Here is a 20,081-nt window from a genome sequence, read left to right on the forward strand (position 1 = left end):
GACATCCAACCTATTAGTAGATGAGGGGGAACGCCTCCTTCTGGTGGAAAAAGCAAAAACAGTAAGTATGACTTTATGTGGGTAAAAATATGAAATGAACTGCTTTATAATCTATTAGTATCACGTACAAAACACTGTATTATTCCGCATTAAATCCACTGAAGATGCCTTAATACAAAGGGTAAGATCCATGTGGAAAAAATGAAATAACTGCAGCAATGAAAAGGCGTTTAAATACCGGGTGATCAAAAAGTCAGTATAAATTTGAAAACAATAAATCACGGAATGATGTAGATAGAGAGGTACAAATTGACACACATGCTAGGTATGACATGGGGTTTTATTAGAACCAAAAAAATACAAAATTTCAAAAAATGTCCGACACATGGCGCTTCATCTGATCAGAATAGCAATAATTAGCATAACAAAGTAAGACAAAACAAAGATGATGTTCTTTACAGGAAATGCTCAACATGACCACCATCATTCCTCAAAAATAGCAGTAGTCGATGAATAATGTTGTCAACAGCACTGTAAAGCATGTTCGGAGTTATGGTGAGGCATTGGCGTCGGATGTTGTCTTTCAGCATCCCTAGAGATGTCGGTCGATCACGATACACTTGCGACTTCAGGTAACCCCAAAGCCAATAATCGCACGGACTGAGGTCTGGGGACCTGGGAGGCTGAGCACACGATCATTACCAACCGACGCGCGCAAGAGATCTTTCACGCGTCTAGCAATATGGGGGTGGAGCGCCATCCTGCATAAACATCGTACATTCCAGGAGGTGTTTATCAGCCAGGCTGGGGATGATGCGATTCTGTAACATATCGGCGTACTTCTCACCCGTCACGGTAGCAGTTACAAAACCAGAATCACGCATTTCCTCGAAGAAAAAAGGCCCGATAACGGTAGATGTGGTTAATCCAACCCACACTGTGACTTTCTCGTCGTGCAATGGAGTTTCCACGACAGTTCTAGGATTTTTGGTAGCCCAAATTCTGCAGTTGTGGGCGTTGACAGACCCTCGGAGCGTGAAATGAACTTCGTCGGTCCACAACACGTTACTCAACCAATCGTCATCTTCCGCCATCTTCCACACCGCATCTGCCCTCCGCTTCACTAAATCGCCAGGTAACAGTTCATGATGCCGATGGATTTTGTACGCATAGCATCGGAGGGTACGCCTCAGTGCCAACCAAACAGTAGTGTATGGAATGCCGGTGCGACGTGCGACTGCACGAGCGCTGACATCCCCGTGCTTAGACGAACACGCTACAGTCTCCATTTCTTCCTGAACTGTCTCAGCAGCATTACGCCTTGTGCTCGTTAGGCCACTACGGGGTCTGTCGTCTAAACAACGCGTGGCTTCGAACTTCGGAATCATTCTCGCCACAGCTGCATTTGTCAACAGACCTTTACCCGTTCGAAACCCCTTCCTATGGCGATAGGATCGTAACGCTGAACTAGCACATTCCCCATTCTGATAATACAGCTTCACTAAAAGCGCCTTTTCAGGTAACGTCAACATGCTGCGACTGCTGGCGCATCTGATTCTCTGTTGCTGCTGCTGCCTGACGGGGATAGATGAGCCCCTGTGGGTCGGTGGAGTCTAAGCCGGAAGGCTATTCCTCCAAACTGACGGAGCGTGTGATGTCGCCTGACTTCATGTTTGATGTCCTGTCAGTCTGCTGGGACGGTGTTCTGGACGTGCTGGCAACTCAGTGGTTGCGAAGCTGGTGGGGCCATCTGGTTGCGTTAAGACGCTGCACCCGGTGGCCCAGGGCTCGAAGGAGCGGATTTTCGGACCGCGCGTTCTTCTCGTAAAAGAGCCGTGCAGCCTGACGAAACCTGTCTCGAACAGTAGGGATGTTGGAGATTCGGTTAAGGTTGTCCGACGGGAAGTCCCGAGGGAGGTGTAATGCGAGACGTAGAATCCGTTTCTCAAGGCGCTGTAGTCGGCCGATGTGGGTCGCTGCAGCATTGCCCCAAACCACAGCGGCGTAGTCGATGAGCGGGCGTATAAGTGTAAGATAGAGCGCAACACCAGTTCTGGCGGGAGCGCAGGTGTCGGATTGAGAAAGGGGTAGAGTTGAGTCATTCTACCCCTGACCTTTTTGACGATGTCGTCGATATGGTATCTCCGTGTGAGCCCTCTATCCAGCGTCACACCCAGGTACTTAGCGGTATTGCCCCAAGGTACGGCGGTTCCCCTGATGGTTGTCTGCGGTAGGTCGGCTGGGATATGCTTCTTGGTGATGAGGAGGGCTTGCGTCTTAGCCCCATTGAAGCAGAGGCGCCACCTCCTGGCCCACTGAGTGTGTCAGCCGCTACCTGCATGCGTCGTTGGAGCAGAGCTACATTCATGCTGCGCGTGTACATCGCCGTATCATCCGCGTAGAGGGCGAGGTGGACCCTGTCCATTCGCGGCATGTCTGCGGTATACAGGATGTACAGTATAGGGCCGAGGACGGAGCCCTGGGGAACTCCAGCCCTGACCCGGCGGCGCGTCAACAGGTCCTCCGTGCGGACATGAAAGCGAGGTAAGATTTTAAGAGACGGACATGCGGCAGGGGCACACCGAGGTCCAGGAGCTTGAAGAGAAGCCCCTCATGCCATACAGAATCGAACGCCCGTGAAACACGCAGGAAGATGGCTCCGAAATATTCCCGCCGTTCGATGGCATCAAGGGCCTCTTCAACGAGTCGAAGCAGTTGGTGTGTTGTTGCGTGTCCAGGGCGAAAACCACATTGTTCGTCCGGTAGGAGACGTTCTTCCCTGATGTGACGCAGGAGGCGGCAGAGATACAGCCTTCCAAAGACTTTGCTGACTGCTGGTAGCAAACTGATGGGCCTGTAGCTACTCGGGAGACGAGGGTCCTTCCCAGGCTTTCGGATGGGGACGACCTCAGCGTGTTTCCACTCCTGAGGATAGCCGCCAGTGCGGAGGATGCTGTTGAAAAGGCGAGCCAGGTGTTCAGCGGCTGTCGGTGGCATCCGTCGCAGCATTTCATTCGTAAGCTGGTCAGGGCCTCCTGCCTTGAGTTTGTTGAGCCGTCGAAGTTGATCGGAGACTTCATCAGCATCCACCTCGTCGATACGTTCGTCACCCGTAGGGGCAGCGAGGAACACCGGGAGACGTTGAGCAACCAGGCGAACATGATCCGGATCCATGGGGTCCATGACAGGCTGGAAATTTTGTTCAAAAACGTCAGCAATGGCGTTTGATTTGTCCACTGGGCTGCTGACGATGTTTCGACCAACTTGTAACGGCGGAATCTTCTGACGCCGGCGCGGAGGAAGAGCTGTGTGGCTTTCCAGGCGGTACCATCGTCAACCCGACGAGTGACCAGGCGGTTGGACCATTCCTGATGGCGGTGGTTCGCAACGGCAACTTTTATGTCCCTCCTCATCCTGTTGAGAGCCCTCTTCGTCGCTGCGTTGCTCGTCAGCTGCCATTCACGAAAGAGGCGGTTTTTGGCAGTTATCGCCTCCATGATATGCGGTGGTAGTTGCCGGGATCGGTCAGATGGGCCAGATCGCGGCCGCGGCGTGGCCCGGAGCACCGCTTGTAGAGTACAGTCGTGGAGGAATCGGGCACAGCCATCAACCCCAACATCGTCTGCGTCGGGTGCGTCACGGAGACCCTCTTCCAACAGCTCCTGATACTGGTTCCAGTTGGTGTGCCTGATTGGGATGCCTCTCTGCGTCACTGGCTGGGCATCGACGTCGATGTCAAATATAACTCAGACGTGGTCCGAAGATAAGGCAGAGCGGGTGCTGGCGGATATAATATAGGACACCCCCTTGGTCACCGCAATGTCGAGCACGTCCGGAGGCCCACCGTTATTGGGAAAGTGGGCGGGTTCGTGAGGTCCGAGGATGACGGCGTTCCACCGCTGTGCCGCTCGGAGAAGTTTGCGTCCGTGGTCGTTGGTGACACGGGAATGCCATTCGGTGTGCTTAGCGTTAAAGTCACCACCAGCAAAGACCTTTCCAGGTAATGCCAGCAAAGCTTCAACGTCCTGTAGGAGTAACTGTCGGCCAGGCGGACGGTAGACAGCAACAAACGTGATGCGCCCATGCGAGGTGTCGACAGCTACAGCAGTGGCCTCCATCGCTTGTAGCTGCGGAAGGGGAACTTGATGGTGCACCAGGGAAGTCCGGACGTAGACTGCAGTGCCACCGCCATGATTTGGTCTGTCGGTCCGGTAACACACGCAGTTGGCAGCCCGGACATGGACACCAGGCTTGAGAAAAGTCTCGGAAACCAGGCAAATGTCGACGGCCTCGTCCTGCAGCAGCTGTCGAAATTCGCCATCTAGGGTGCGGATGCCCTGGGCATTCCACACGCAGACTGTGACGCCTCGTCGACTACAGGCCATGCTGGGAGGCGAGTGGTCCGGTGGAGATTGCCTGAACGGCTGCACTGACAGCGGCAATGAGTTGCCGCGAGAGACCTTTGAGAAGCTCCCAAAGTTCTTGCAAGAGGAGCTTCATTGCGGCCATGCTGGCTGGAATCGGCCGCCTGGGATCGGACAGTTGCAGCTCGTGAGTGTTGAGCCGGGGTCGCCACGACGTCAACCTGTCGTCCCTGTTGGGAGTGGTCGTGTTGGCCCTGGTCTTCACCCTGCTGCTGTGCAGAGCGCCACTCTGATGATCGCGCTGCGGCCCATGGACGGCGGTCCATCTCGGTGTTGGTAGCTGTTGCAACAGTGGTCGGCTTCGGCGCAGGTACGGAGTCCTGCGGTGAGGAGCCAGAGGTAGTAGCAGCAGCAAAACTGACGCCAGGTCGGACTGATGCAGGAGGCTTTATGGAGCAGGTCGGTGACCACGGCTCCGTGGCGCAGCCCGTCGGAAGCTGGAACAGCCGCGGTAGGAGGCCACATGTTCCCCACCACATCCAGCGCATTTGGGCGGTCCATCTGTCCGCTGCCGTGTGCAGTCTCGACTGGGGTGCTCCCCCGCACACTTAACACAGCGTGCCACATGCCCAATCATTTGACAGTTGAAGCATTGCGGTTCGCCCCTCTTCGAGCGCAGCTTTTCCGTAGTGACAGGTGTCACCGTGATCTTCGTGACCTGCCATAGCCCGCGGTTGTGTGGGATATCACAGGTGATCACGAGGACCAGCGGAATCTCCTTTCGGGTGCGGCGAGAGGGTAGGCGGGTTATCGACCGGAGACCAAATCCATAGCCCATATCCTCCAGTTGTCGCCGGACGTGATCCATGTTGTAGTTTCGAGGGAGGCCCCGAAAGACGGAGTGTCTTGTCCGTTGCAGATGGGTAGGTGTAGAACGGCTTCTCGTGTTCCCCGAACGTAGCCGTAACCTTTCTGTAATCTTCTGCTGTTTCTAAGGTGACCTGACAGAGGTTGGCGCCAGCCGGCTTGATAATGGCGTTATCTTGGCCGACAAGGCGAAGTAGCATCCTGTAGAGGCCGTCGTAGTCCTCCTTGTGTTGGACCACAATGGGCGGCGGTTTGGGTTCTCTCTTCTGAGCAGGCATCTCCACACCGTCAGCGAGCTCCTCAAAGGCGGTTTGTCGTCTGAACCGGCGGCGTTGAGGAGAGTTGAGCCCTCCTGGCTGGCCGTTTGACGAGTTGAAACCCTTCGTCATCGACGGCGACGTCGGTCTGTTTCGCCTTTTTGCCCTTAGGAGGGGCGCGGGTGGTTCCTGTGGCAGTAGTCGCGCGCCTTTTCGTTGTCCTGGCGGCGGCGGGAACGTCATTTCTTGCTGTCGACTCGTCGTCCGAACCGGGCAGCGGAACTTGCAGTGCATCCGAGACGTATTCCATTTCCGTATCCATATTCATTGCCACAGTCGTCGTAGTTGGGGGGCCGGATGGGGCCGCCGACAAGGCGGGCTTTGCCGGACGGCGATCCGCCACACCCTTCGCTCCGACATCTCAACACTAACTGCGTGCGTGCGTGTGTGACAACGCCTGATTCTCTCTCTCATTACAGTTCCTTTTATACACGATTGTCATGCGCAGTCACTGACGTTTTGCTGTCCAGCGCCATCAGTCGGACATTTTGTGAACTTTTTTTGTGGTTCTAATAAAACCCCATGTCATTCCAAGCATGTGTGTCAATTTTTACCTCTGTATCTGCATTATTCCGTGGTTTATTAAGTTTTCATATTTATACTGACTTTTTGATCACCCGGTATATCAAACAATACTTAGATACTCACTGTGAATGATGACCATGCAAACGAACTTGTTAGGGACATTAACGTACGACTGTACAAAAGTGGCAGGTAAATGTTTACCTGTGTGTCGCCATGTTTTTTAATTGTTTGTCTACTATGTTACCTGTCTGCATCCTGTGTATTTTTATTCGATTTGCCACCCCTTTGCTTTATGTTTTAACTTTCCCCAATTTTCCGCCGTTATACAATTTAAGTCCCCGTTTTATCGCCTGCTTTTATTGTTTCTTAACTTCTCCTTACATTTTAAAAATGTCTGTAGGCTGCAGTTTAGCGTAATAAGCTGCTGCCAGAACGCCCCCTTCGGTGGAATCGAAATACAATAAAGGAAAAACAATATAAAGGTTTACCTGTGAGGCGTTGCTGGTGGCGAGCACGTCGCGCAGCCAGAGCAGCGAGCAGTGGCAATGCAGCGGGTTGTCGGACAGGTCGAGGCGGCGCAGCTGCGGCCACGCTGCCATGAGCGCCTCGGGCAGCGCGACGAGCGCGTTGTCGCGCAGCACCAGCTCCTGCAGCTTAGGCAGCCCGGCGAGCGCGCCCGCCTCCAGCGCCTGCAGCTTCTTGTTGCTGCTCAGCGTCACCGACTCCAAGTTGAGGTTGGCCGACAGTGCGCCCGCGCACACACGCTCTAGCCGCGGCGCCGCCACCACCTCCAGCCGCCGCAGCTGCGTCAGGCCCTGCGGCATCGACGGGAATATACTGCTTATGCTGACCTATTACGCGTGCAGAAGCTGGTAATTACTTTGGTATGCCGGCCGCGGTGGTCTAGCGGTTCTAGGCGCTCAGTCCGGAGCCGCGCGACTGCCATGGTCGCAGGTTCGAATCCTGCCTCGGGCATGGATGTGTGTGATGTCCTTAGGTTAGTTAGGTTTAAGTAGTTCTAAGTTCTAGGGGACTGATGACCGTAGATGTTAAGTCCCATAGTGCTCAGAGCCATTTGAACCATTTGAACTTTGGTATGAGTGCATTCCAACCATCGTTCAGTCCTTCTCAATTCGGAGAAGCATCAAGAATAACATCTACACTATGCCTGAAGTAGGTATAATTTTTAAACTTCGTCGTTGACTTTTGGACACACTAAAAAGTCTGCAGAGAATCGAAAACTTCTTAAATTAAAGAATATAGTCTTCATTATTTCACTATATGATATATACGTAAATTTGAGACTGAGTTTTAAATTTAGAACAAACATTTTGTCATGAAGCACTTACTAACCCATCAGCCCAAAAAATTTCGTGACTTGATTATCAAAACAAAAAAGATAGAGAAGTTTTAGGATGGTCGATTTATCAATTGAGGTATGTCTCCCCCAACTTCAGTACAATGCACTAAACGTTTACAGAGCCCGGCATATTATGCTGTCAAACCGCTGATCCTTCAAGTCAGTTCTGCGCTTTTTCTATTTGTAGCAGCTTCACAGTGTTCACACCAAGTATTGTCACTCACAACGATTTTTTTTAGAAAAGAACTGTTCGCCTTTCGCATTTAAATCATGTCGCCGAAATTTTCCACGAGTCTTGTTTTTTTTTCGAAAGTCAATGATGCACGACGAGTTTTATCTCTTCTTCGAAAAGTTCCGAAGAACGACTTGAACACTCTAGAGATGTAGCTACGTTGGGGTTTAAGACACAACAGCGCTGACACACTACAGTCGCATGTCCACTTCTTACCACAGCCTGCTCACAATTGATTGATCGAATGCACATCTGTTGTTAACAGTAGCTTCTGCACTTGCGTCCCTTACACGAGAGGAAAAAAATCAGCCTCAAAACTTTTCTGTCGGATGGTGTACAACGAGATAAGTGGTTAACGCTCTAAATTTCCAGATGTCTAGTCTACCAGACAGCGCACTTTCTACCTCGACTAAGACTTGGACACGATGACCTAGCTCCTCACACGAAGTAGAAGAATAGCCTATCCACAGAGACAGCTTCAAAGCTAAAGTTTTGTCACTGGATTTTCTTTGTGCAGACATCTCTAATTCCGTTAAAAAGGGATACCTCAATGGAAGTAAATAGTAACTGTGTCTATATCTCAGTAAAAGTGAGTCATAAGTATTAACGCCACTGAAGAATTTTATCCTTTTACCTTAACCCGCGTGTACGAATATCATTTCTAGAGTCCTTATTTAGCAGTATAAGCTATATGTGTAAAAAGGAGAAGTTTTCCTTGCTATAAAAACTGTATATTCATTCTCTGTTAACCTTATTAGATAATTTAATCAGCGTTCGACAAAATCCACGATTATCCACAATTTGATAAGAATTTGGCCCAAATTCCTAAGACGTAACCATGGGCGAAAAGCCATTTGTAGTGGACAGATTTCTACGTATATTTCTTCCCCTGATGAAATATCATTCACAATAACTCATGAAACGTGCGGTGCGGCATCACTTTGTAAACAGTCATTTCCGTTTATGTGAGTACTGCCTTTAGCTATTTAATATAATTTTCACTGTTCTCACAAGGTGGTGGTGGTGGTGGTGGTGGTGGTGGTGGTGTGGTAGTGGTGGGTGGTAAGTTCCTAAGGGACCAAACTGCTGAGGACATCGGTCCCTAGGCTTACACACGACTTAATCTAACTTAAACTAACTTACGCTAAGTACAACACGTACAAACACGCCGGAGGGAGGACTCGAACCTCCGACGGGGGAAGCCTCGCGAACAGTGACAATGCGCCCCAGACCGCGCTGCTAATCTCAAATCGGTATATTAACGTAATGGTTTGCGGTTTGATGCAAAAAGTAATCTTTATTCATTTTTGTTGATAAATAACTGAAGCGAAACATTGGGTTATTTCTACACGACTTACTAGCCTCTGAATGTCGTGTCATAGGATTTCTTTACTTATTCCAGAAGAACGGCTCGCCTGAGTTAAAATTAATCGAAGATGATAAATCTGAAACACCACGGGCTAAATTTTAAAGTACTCTGTAACAGTGGAAAGTTTTGGTAAAAACTGCAATCACAACTTGGATAACGTACAATAAAACACACAATTATGTGTGGCCCTTGGAATGATGAACGTCGATAAAGTTATGATAACAAAACATGTCGTGCTCCCGCAGATAGTAAACGTGGGACACTGTTTTTTTTCAGTTTTTTATAACACTGAAATCTCGAGTTAATCGCTCATCCTACAGAATCTCCGATTTTAATGGCCTCGTGAAACAGACAGTGCTGATTGTGCGACGCCTATATTAATAAAACAAATATAGCTTTCTAACCCAATAAATCCTTTGTTTGGTTCGACGATAACGCTGAAAGTAATTCCATCAGGGGTGTTGATTCGGTTAAGCCAGCCGTACCAGAATTCAGCGTGTAATAATTGCAGCGTATCTTTTTCAAACTTAATTTGGTAGGCGGGTAATTTGCGAGAGATTGGTTGCAGGTTCCAATAGTTCACATTTCCATCACCCCCTCCTTTCTGTACCCACCCCCTCCCGGCAATGTTCCGAATTACATGGATGTGAAGCCTGCGTTTGTTTGGATACGTCAAGGTGCTTATAAAAAAATCATCGTTGAAATTATCTTCAATTAAGCAAAGTCCAAACGGACTAGAACAAACAATGCATAACGATGACGGGGAGTTCGAAATCGTTGCCACCCGATTAGCTCTCTCTGCACTGACCAGTGGACTGGAATTCCACTCGTATACAAGGACGGTAATCAGCATGTTACCTCCGATGTTCTTCTTATCAAATTAGCTGTAGGACAACACTTACGTGCACTTTACGCTGCTGCTCTTGCATTACGTAATAGTTGTGTCTGTAATAGAGTGCCAAATTCTAAATCGTTCATTTACGTCCTAATGAGACAGAAGTAGGTAATTTCAATGCCGATACTGCGCAAACATGACGTTTTAACCATAGTGGCGGTCAGATCACTCCGACACAAGGAAAGTGGGTGCCCTTTCATGCTGTGCATATGTGAAAATTACTCGTCGGATTGATACTTTTTATTTTTCTTCATATGGGTCTCATGTCTCAACAAACTACATTCACATTTTATTTGACATTGTTAAATCGGAAGACAGGCTATCTGTTGTGTTAAAATATGTGGATAAAAATCCTATGTTAAGATCGTTAAAGCACATTTATTGATTATTAGTTTTAGCTCGTTGACGAGCTATCTTCCGATCTAATACACTGAAAGTACATAAAAGAGGGAACAATAGTATCATAAATTTTACATTTACACTTACATTCTGTGATACATAACAATAAAAATTATTACTTAATTCAGCGTGTATTACGCAATAGGCTTTACACATCGTCATAATGTGTAGAGCTGCATCGCTCTTGCTGCCGGGTACACACTGAAAATTTTTAGTAAATCGTGACAAAAATAAATACATGCCAAGTGCATTTGGCAAGTGGTATAAAGCTACTTCACTGTTCCTGTAGCTAGCGTTTTTATGGATACGGCATATTCTGATCCACACACGATGGTTACAACTACGAATCTCCTTGCGTTTAAACACAAATGTGGAAATGAGATCATTGAAGACGTTTCCAGCTAACGTTATAAATTATTATAGATTTATACTAGTTACCAAATGTACTTAATATGTCTTTATTTTTGTCATGATCTATAAAACTTTTTCAGTGCATTCATGACAATAAGAAACACTGAGCTCAACACATAATGACGATATGTAATGTTTGGTGGCTGATGAACACTGAATTAAGTAATAATTTTTTTGTATGTATCATAGACTGGAAGTTTAAATATACAGGGTGTTTCAAAAATGACCGGTATATTTGAAACGGCAATAAAAACTAAACGAGCAGCGATAGAAATACACCGTTTGTTGCAATATGCTTGGGACAACAGTACATTTTCAGGCAGACAAACTTTCGAAATTACAGTAGTTACAATTTTCAACAACAGATGGCGCTGCGGTCTGGGAAACTCTATAGTACGATATTTCCACATATCCACCATGCGTAGCAATAATATGGCGCAGTCTCTGAATGAAATTACCCGAAACCTTTGACAACGTGTCTGGCGGAATGGCTTCACATGCAGCTGAGATGTACTGCTTCAGCTGTTCAATTGTTTCTGGATTCTGGCGGTACACCTGGTCTTTCAAGTGTCCCCACAGAAAGAAGTCACAGGGGTTCATGTCTGGCGAATAGGGAGGCCAATCCACGCCGCCTCCTGTATGTTTCGGATAGCCCAAAGCAATCACACGATCATCGAAATATTCATTCAGGAAATTAAAGACATCGGCCGTGCGATGTGGCCGGGCACCATCTTGCATAAACCACGAGGTGTTCGCAGTGTCGTCTAAGGCAGTTTGTACCGCCACAAATTCACGAAGAATGTCCAGATAGCGTGATGCAGTAATCGTTTCGGATCTGAAAAATGGGCCAATGATTCCTTTGGAAGAAATGGCGGCCCAGACCAGTACTTTTTGAGGATGCAGGGACGATGGGACTGCAACATGGGGCTTTTCGGTTCCCCATATGCGCCAGTTCTGTTTATTGACGAAGCCGTCCAGGTAAAAATAAGCTTCGTCAGTAAACCAAATGCTGCCCACATGCATATTGCCGTCATCAATCCTGTGCACTATATCGTTAGCGAATGTCTCTCGTGCAGCAATGGTAGCGGCGCTGAGGGGTTGCCGCGTTTGAATTTTGTATGGATAGAGGTGTAAACTCTGGCGCATGAGACGATACGTGGACGTTGGCGTCATTTGGACCGCAGCTGCAACACGGCGAACGGAAACCCGAGGCCGCTGTTGGATCACCTGCTGCACTAGCTGCGCGTTGCCCTCTGTGGTTGCCGTACGCGGTCGCCCTACCTTTCCAGCACGTTCATCCGTCACGTTCCCAGTCCGTTGAAATTTTTCAAACAGATCCTTTATTGTATCGCTTTTCGGTCCTTTGGTTACATTAAACCTCCGTTGAAAACTTCATCTTGTTGCAACAACACTGTGTTCTAGGCGGTGGAATTCCAACACCAGAAAAATCCTCTGTTCTAAGGAATAAACCATGTTGTCTACAGCACACGTGCACGTTGTGAACAGCACACGCTTACAGCAGAAAGACGACCTACAGAAAGGCGCACCCACAGACTGCGTTGTCTTCTATATCTTTCACATCACTTGCAGCGCCATCTGTTGTTGAAAATTGTAACTACTGTAATTTCGAAAGTTTGTGCGCCTGAAAATATACTGTTGTCCCAAGCATATTGCAACAAACGGTGTATTTCTATCGCTGCTCGTTTAGGTTTTATTGCCGTTTCAAATATACCGGTCATTTTTGAAACACCCTGTAAAATGTGTGCTACTACTATTCACCCCTTTTACGAAGATTTCTGTATTTTAGAAGTGAAGATGGCTTGTCAGTGAGTTGAAACTAGTAATAAATATAGGCGTGATAGCAATCTTGACATAAAATTTTAATCCATATATTTTAAAGCGCATTCAGATCTCTTCCATAGCATATTTGTGTGCAAATTTTAACGAAGAAAGTAACGAGTGCACGATGTGTCTCTGCTAAATAAAATAATGTGATGAAACTTGGACCACTCATAGAAAGAACTGCTACACTGTAGTACAGAACGTAACTCTATTACATAATGAGACCAACAGAAAAGGCACTTTTATTCAAAGACAGTAATTACACTGAAGCCGCAACTTTTTATGATGGTACCCTGAACATTACAAAAGGTGGTACATGGTTCTTATAGGGAGTTGACCACCACAAACCGCAATGCATGCTCTACAACGTGATCTCATGCTTGACGCAAAGTTGGTAAGGAGTTCTTATGGTACGGTGTTCCATTCCTGCACCAGCCGCGATTGACAGCTGCTGTACGGTCGTTGGTGGATGAGGACGCGCTGCATCCCACATGTGCTCGATGGGAGTTTAGTCAGGGAAACGGGCAGAGCAGTCCATTCCCTTAACATCCTCACGTTCCAGAAGCTCCTCCACCTGCACAGTTCGATGCGGTCGCACACAGTCATCCATAAGACTAGACAATATGCACCCATAACAGGTGTACGTGGGATGGTGTACAGAGTTACAATAACGTTGACCGGTGAGTGCTCCGAGTGTAAAGATTTGTAGGTCAGTGTGTTCGTGAAACATTATGTCTCCCCACACTATTACACCTGAAATGATCAAGTTCCCTAATGCATTACGTGTTCCCACCTCTCACCATATTTTTTTTTCTCTCGAATAACCCATTTGGAGGGTACGATGAATCAACTTTGGCTACTCTTCATTGTATTAGATTTCTTCAGTTTCCAAATTTCCTTCATCCTTTTAGAGTGTTGTTCCCTTTCTTCTTGAGTCCACTTTCGTCTAGTTATTTTCTTTCTCTCCTGAAATTCTGCCTTTTGAACTGCCTTTCTGAAATGTGTTCTGTTTTCTATTGTGTCTATTGTAACTCCAGCATTTTCAATGTCCTTTTCAGACTCTATGAACCATGCTGGCTTGGATTTGTAGCTATTGAGTAATGTGAATATCCGCTTGGTTAGTATGTTGTTATCCATTCTGAATATATGTCCAAAAAACTGTAGTCTCCTCTTCCTCATTACATCAGTTAGTTTCTCCGTTTTCAGATATACACTCCTGGAAATGGAAAAAAGAACACATTGACACCGGTGTGTCAGACCCACCATACTTGCTCCGGACACTGCGAGAGGGCTGTACAAGCAATGATCACACGCACGGCACAGCGGACACACCAGGAACCGCGGTGTTGGCCGTCGAATGGCGCTAGCTGCGCAGCATTTGTGCACCGCCGCCGTCAGTGTCAGCCAGTTTGCCGTGGCATACGGAGCTCCATCGCAGTCTTTAACACTGGTAGCATGCCGCGACAGCGTGGACGTGAACCGTATGTGCAGTTGACGGACTTTGAGCGAGGGCGTATAGTGGGCATGCGGGAGGCCGGGTGGACGTACCGCCGAATTGCTCAACACGTGGGGCGTGAGGTCTCCACAGTACATCGATGTTGTCGCCAGTGGTCGGCGGAAGGTGCACATGCCCGTCGACCTGGGACCGGACCGCAGCGACGCACGGATGCACGCCAAGACCGTAGGATCCTACGCAGTGCCGTAGGGGACCGCACCGCCACTTCCCAGCAAATTAGGGACACTGTTGCTCCTGGGGTATCGGCGAGGACCATTCGCAACCGTCTCCATGAAGCTGGCCTACGGTCCCGCTCACCGTTAGGCCGTCTTCCGCTCACGCCCCAACATCGTGCAGCCCGCCTCCAGTGGTGTCGCGACAGGCGTGAATGGAGGGACGAATGGAGACGTGTCGTCTTCAGCGATGAGAGTCGCTTCTGCCTTGGTGCCAATGATGGTCGTATGCGTGTTTGGCGCCGTGCAGGTGAGCGCCACAATCAGGACTGCATACGACCGAGGCACACAGGGCCAACACCCGGCATCATGGTGTGGGGAGCGATCTCCTACACTGGCCGTACACCACTGGTGATCGTCGAGGGGACACTGAATAGTGCACCGTACATCCAAACCGTCATCGAACCCATCGTTCTACCATTCCTAGACCGGCAAGGGAACTTGCTGTTCCAACAGGACAATGCACGTCCGCATGTATCCCGTGCCACCCAACGTGCTCTAGAAGGTGTAAGTCAACTACCCTGGCCAGCAAGATCTCCGGATCTGTCCCCCATTGAGCATGTTTGGGACTGGATGAAGCGTCGTCTCACGCGGTCTGCACGTCCAGCACGAACGCTGGTCCAACTGAGGCGCCAGGTGGAAATGGCATGGCAAGCCGTTCCACAGGACTACATCCAGCATCTCTACGATCGTCTCCATGGGAGAATAGCAGCCTGCATTGCTGCGAAAGGTGGATATACACTGTACTAGTGCCGACATTGTGCATGCTCTGTTGCCTGTGTCTATGTGCCTGTGGTTCTGTCAGTGTGATCATGTGATGTATATGACCCCAGGAATGTGTCAATAAAGTTTCCCCTTCCTGGGACAATGAATTCACGGTGTTCTTATTTCAATTTCCAGGAGTGTAGCTCTCTGTTTGGTCTTAACCTGTATTCAGCATTATCGTTTCCTTTAGCTCCCAGTATTTTCCTTAAAATTCTTCTTTCGACCTTCTCTAGTTTCTCAAGATCTCCATTTCTTGTTAGTTTAAGGTTTCTGCCGCATAGAGAGCTTCAGGTCTGGCCACTGTTTGGTAGTGTCTTAATTTCGTGTTCCAGGACAAGGATTTTTTATTATAAACGTTTTTGGTCATATAAACACTCTTTCCATTTTGTGCACTCTAGTTTCTATAGCTATCTTTTCTTTGGCATTGTATGTAATCCACTCTCCTAGGTTTTTAAAGGAATCTGTTTTGTGTATTGTGTTGTTGTCAACTGCAATATTTTGAGGAGCATCACAGATGTTTGTCATAAACTTTGTTTTTTCATAGGATATTTGTAGTCCTACGGCTGCTTGTTTTTGTAGTTCTCTTATTTGTTCTTGGGCATTGTCTAGTGAATCTGTAATCAATGCCATGTCATCTGCGACATATATGAGGGTACGTCCAGAAAAACTATTCAGACTGAATCGGTTCTCATCCGAGTAGAGATCCGACTCCTCGCTGGTCCAGTCGCTATGCTTTTGGCACCATAGCAAACGGTGCATTCCTGCTAAATGAGGTTGCAATTGCACCCGCTGTTTGATGTGGGTCCCTTCTCGCTTATTGCACACTGTAGAGATCATCAGCCGCTGCAGTTGACAGGGCTCGGTGACTGCGCGCGTCGGGGGGGGGGGGGGGGGGCGATGGAGGGGGGGTGGTCTCTTTGCCCGGACCCCGGACCCGTACGATGTGTTCCGTGACGTTCAGTTTTCTCTGCACGACTGAGAGAACTCTGGTAACGTGCTCCAGCACATTCATTCATTTCCACCTAGTAGTAGTTATGTCATGGTGCCTTGCTCTCCGATCCTAAAGTTCTGCTCAGCAGTGTACTTACATCTGGAATACATCAAATGTGTCTACTGACAAGCATCGTCAACCAGAGCTAGCTGTTATACATGCATGAAGCGTTTGAAGCGACCGATCGTGTTAAGCGAGAGATCCGGGTTCGAGTCCCGGTGTCCAAATGCGGCTAATGTAATTGAAACCTACAGTATATGTCCACAGCGAAGACAGTGACCGCCGGTTCATCAGTTCATAATGTGTTATATTCTCAGAGCCAGTCTCAGCAGCAAGAAAAATCGGTAATGTGCTCCATCACAGTAGGATAGCTTCCTCTTGATTTGCTAGTATGGGCCAATCAAATAAAATTATAAATCACCATCACTAGACGCCTCCACCTACCTCCTACTAAGTACAGAGAGAAGTAGCACAGTAGTTACTAAGGAGGTAAGAAAGAGAGGAAATAAAATCTCAGCGTGATGTAGATTTCTCGTATTTTCTGTAAGTCGCTTAAAGGGCCGCATTCCAAGAACAGAAAGGCCGATTGGCTGTCTCCTCTTGCCCAGTCCTAGCTGTGCCTAAAATGACTCTGATGTAGACAGCACATTATACTTTGTCTTTTAATTCCTTCTCCCTCCTATCTTGCACTCTCTACTTCCCTATGTCACAAGTTTTCTGTCTACTTGCATGCCGCCATGATTCCTTCTCTGGTGCCAAGCTCTTCATCTAAGAGCAGCACTCACTCTCAATCCCAATTACTTGTTGTATGTACTCTCACCTCTGTCTTCTCTTACAATTTTCGAGGAACGTGTTCGGACTTCTGCTTATCAGCTTCATCATCTCCCAGGCTGATCTAACTTCCTTACACCTTCGGGTATATATTGCAAAACTTTTTTAGGATATAAGCCTTGTTGTGTTTTGATGTTCCTGCCATTTCTGCTTATATGCGTTGATTTTTCTGTTACTGCAAGTATTTTAAGTTCATTTCTAATATCTTCATATCTTTACCTATATTCAAGGTTACATAATTTAACTGACCGAAATGTCCGTTTTATGTCTTCCTCGTTTGGTATCTATACCTCAGGTCTATAAAGTAGAAATGGAACAGCTGGTGTTATACAGGATTTCATTTCAGTTTCCGTAGTTGTCTTTTTCTTTAACGTTCTCTTCGTTGTTCCATACACGCCGCGAGATTTGCTATTTTATTCTTTATTTATTTATTGTGGTTTCCTCGGAGATCATTACTTTTCTCTTTTCAACAGATATTTTGAAATTATAATTGATACCAATTTGGTTTAATTTAAAAGTATTTGAATGTAATTCTTCTTCTGAAGTGGCTATTATATCTAGCCATCAGTGTACATCAACGTTTTTATATATTGGTCCTTACATAGTTGTATTTCTTTGTTTTTTGTTCTCTCACCCCACTTTTTAATGATTAGATTTATGTATAAAATGAATAAAAGTGGGGAAAGACTGCAGCGTTGTTTAACCTTTTGGTTCCTTATAATTCCAGTCTTTCTCATTTTGGACCCAGTATTTATTAGAAATTTAGTTTCATTTTATAAGTTTTTTATTGCCAGTATCAACTATCCCAGAATTAAAGGCATTCTATTTCCTTGCCGTGCTAACTAGAGCTTAATCTGTCTAACTCCTAGACATAGTCGATGGAAGGTATGTATATCTCATTATTAAAGTACCTTATTTTACTTATCATATTAAAAGTGAATATATTATCCATTTTTGATTACCTAGATCTAAATACAATTTGGTCTTTGGTAAAAATTGTCTCTCCTATTTGTCTTAACGTTTGAGTTAAAAGTTTTGCAAATACTTTATATCCAACTGTTAAAATACCCACCGTCTTATAATTATAACATCCTTTTCCATCCTCTTTCTTAAAAATTGAGTGCATAGCAGCTGCTGACAAGATTTACTATATTCTCTCTTTCTCCCAGCGTAAAGTTAGGAAATGTAAAAATCTTAGTTTATGGAGAATTCCGCCGTATTTTAATAACTCGCAGTTAATGTCGTTTGTCTTTCCGTTTTCTTTGGTTTTAAAGCCACTTCCACTAACGTCCCCTTCACACATATCTCCTTGTTCCACTAGGTTTCGCTCGTACCATATTTTTTATAATGTTATCCCCTGGGTTTTTCTTTGATTGTGTTAACGTTTGATTAATCTTGTGGTTTGTGGGATTAAAGGGACCAGACTGCCACGGTCATCGGTTTGATTAATCTTGTTTTATCTGTTTACACTTTTAATTACTATATAGCCGGTTGGGTCCTGACAGCGAATATCGTTTCCTGGAGTACTTATAAAAGATAGTGACATAGAAATTGGATTGAGACCATGTTTGTAACGTCTTGTGATGAGTGTTCACCAGGAGTTGTAGATGCTGCAGCGTTAAACCGTTGTATGGAGCGGTTCACAGGCGCTAAGCAACACGGTGTCACTAGCTGCCGGCTGCTGGACCGTCCGTTTCAGGCGACTCTCCAGCCAACGGACGGTGTCGCAGCTCAAAGGGAAGCCGAGCCGAAGAGCTACAGGGAGGGGCGGCGCAGACAGACGCCTCGCGCTCCTTAGTGTTCGCGCACCGGCTGTTTTACGGGCCGCTCCGCAGCCACAATAAAACGCTGGCTGGACGACCCACGCTCCCCTCCGCCATAAAGTCCTGCTACCACAGCGAGAGGCTTCGTTCGCCGTGACGTCTGGAGACTCTGGAAGATGGCACAAACGGTCGCTGGGAGGTTGGCTCGCTTTCATGAGGCGAAAAACGTAGTGGTCATTTGTGAGCACCCGTCCCCCTCTCCAGACACACACACACACACACACACACACAACGAAGTGAACCAACCCTGAAGGCTCGAACAGTGCGAGCTCAACTTTTTTATCTTCCTGCGTCTCTTTGAAGACTTCGTGGCCTTGTATCACAACGAGGGTGCACGATTCATAATTCGTGATGCCACAACTATGTCATCACTCCATAGAAATCTGACTAAAATATGCACTGTAATAATGCAGTCGTATTGAGTTCGAGGGTGGAACTGAAATTTACGGTCAAAATATGTTACTGATAAGGTACGCTCATGACATTGTTTCTTCATTGAGAGCGAAGAAGAATTATAGGACGTACTCAATGGAATTAAGTTTACTGAGCACGAAATATGAATTGAGGGTAAAACAAGTAAGAGCAAAGCGATAATGAGTATCAGAAACGAGATTTTGGAATCAAAATAATGTGTGACGGACAAAGAAAGTAGGACGTAAAAAACTAACTAGTACAAGAGAAGAAGGCATTTCTGGACAAAGGGATCCTACTAGTTTATCATAGCTAAACATCTAATTCTGTGACGCAGAGATTCGCACAGGAGGAGAAGTCGTGTCGGGCAACATAAGCAGTCAAAACAAATACAAAAAAGAAAGATCGTGCCTAACTATGGAGCATTCGAAATGACATTAAACCTAACATCTAAAATGAGAACTCATAGAAAGCATCACCATTTTCATAGCTATGAAAATACTTACAAGCTTTATAATGAAATCCGTGATTGCCCTTAATAACTGAGTTCAGCTGAAGTACATTCTTCAGCCTCATTCAATATTTCAATCAGGTGGCACGATTGTCACACTTTCTATTACTGCAGAGGATACACAGCAATCCTTGGCGTACAGTCGCCCATCGTTGGGGGGAGATAGCAAAGAACAGTTTAGCCGCTGTTCCAATAATGAATTTTTCAGTCAGAACAACTAAAACACGAGCTATAATTTTAGATATAGTGTCGTCTATGGAACTACAGCGATCGCTATATCTTCGTTGTAAAAAAAAAAGATAAAAGACTGAATCGCGTTTATTTAATGAAAATGTTGTTATCGCTTTCTGTCGGCAGATCATCAGACATTCTTTTAAGATAAAAATTATTTAAATAATAGTTAATTTTTAGAATAATATGGTTTTAAATCGGAGTAAAGA

The 20,081-nt window shown here is 46.6% G+C and overlaps 1 protein-coding gene across 1 annotated transcript in view; it reads right to left on the minus strand.

The window, feature by feature from the left end:
- Window positions 1-20,081, minus strand: part of LOC126195534 (protein slit-like) — a 124,886-nt gene that overhangs the window by 28,238 nt on the left and 76,567 nt on the right. Inside the window, exon 6 of the mRNA XM_049934195.1 lies at window positions 6,562-6,888. Within this exon, the coding sequence (XP_049790152.1) occupies window positions 6,562-6,888 (327 nt within the window). The remainder of the gene's footprint in view (window positions 1-6,561; window positions 6,889-20,081) is intronic.

The sequence above is a fragment of the Schistocerca nitens genome, chromosome 1 (genome assembly GCF_023898315.1).
Source record: "Schistocerca nitens isolate TAMUIC-IGC-003100 chromosome 1, iqSchNite1.1, whole genome shotgun sequence".
In the NCBI taxonomy this organism is placed as follows: Eukaryota; Metazoa; Arthropoda; class Insecta; order Orthoptera; family Acrididae; genus Schistocerca; species Schistocerca nitens.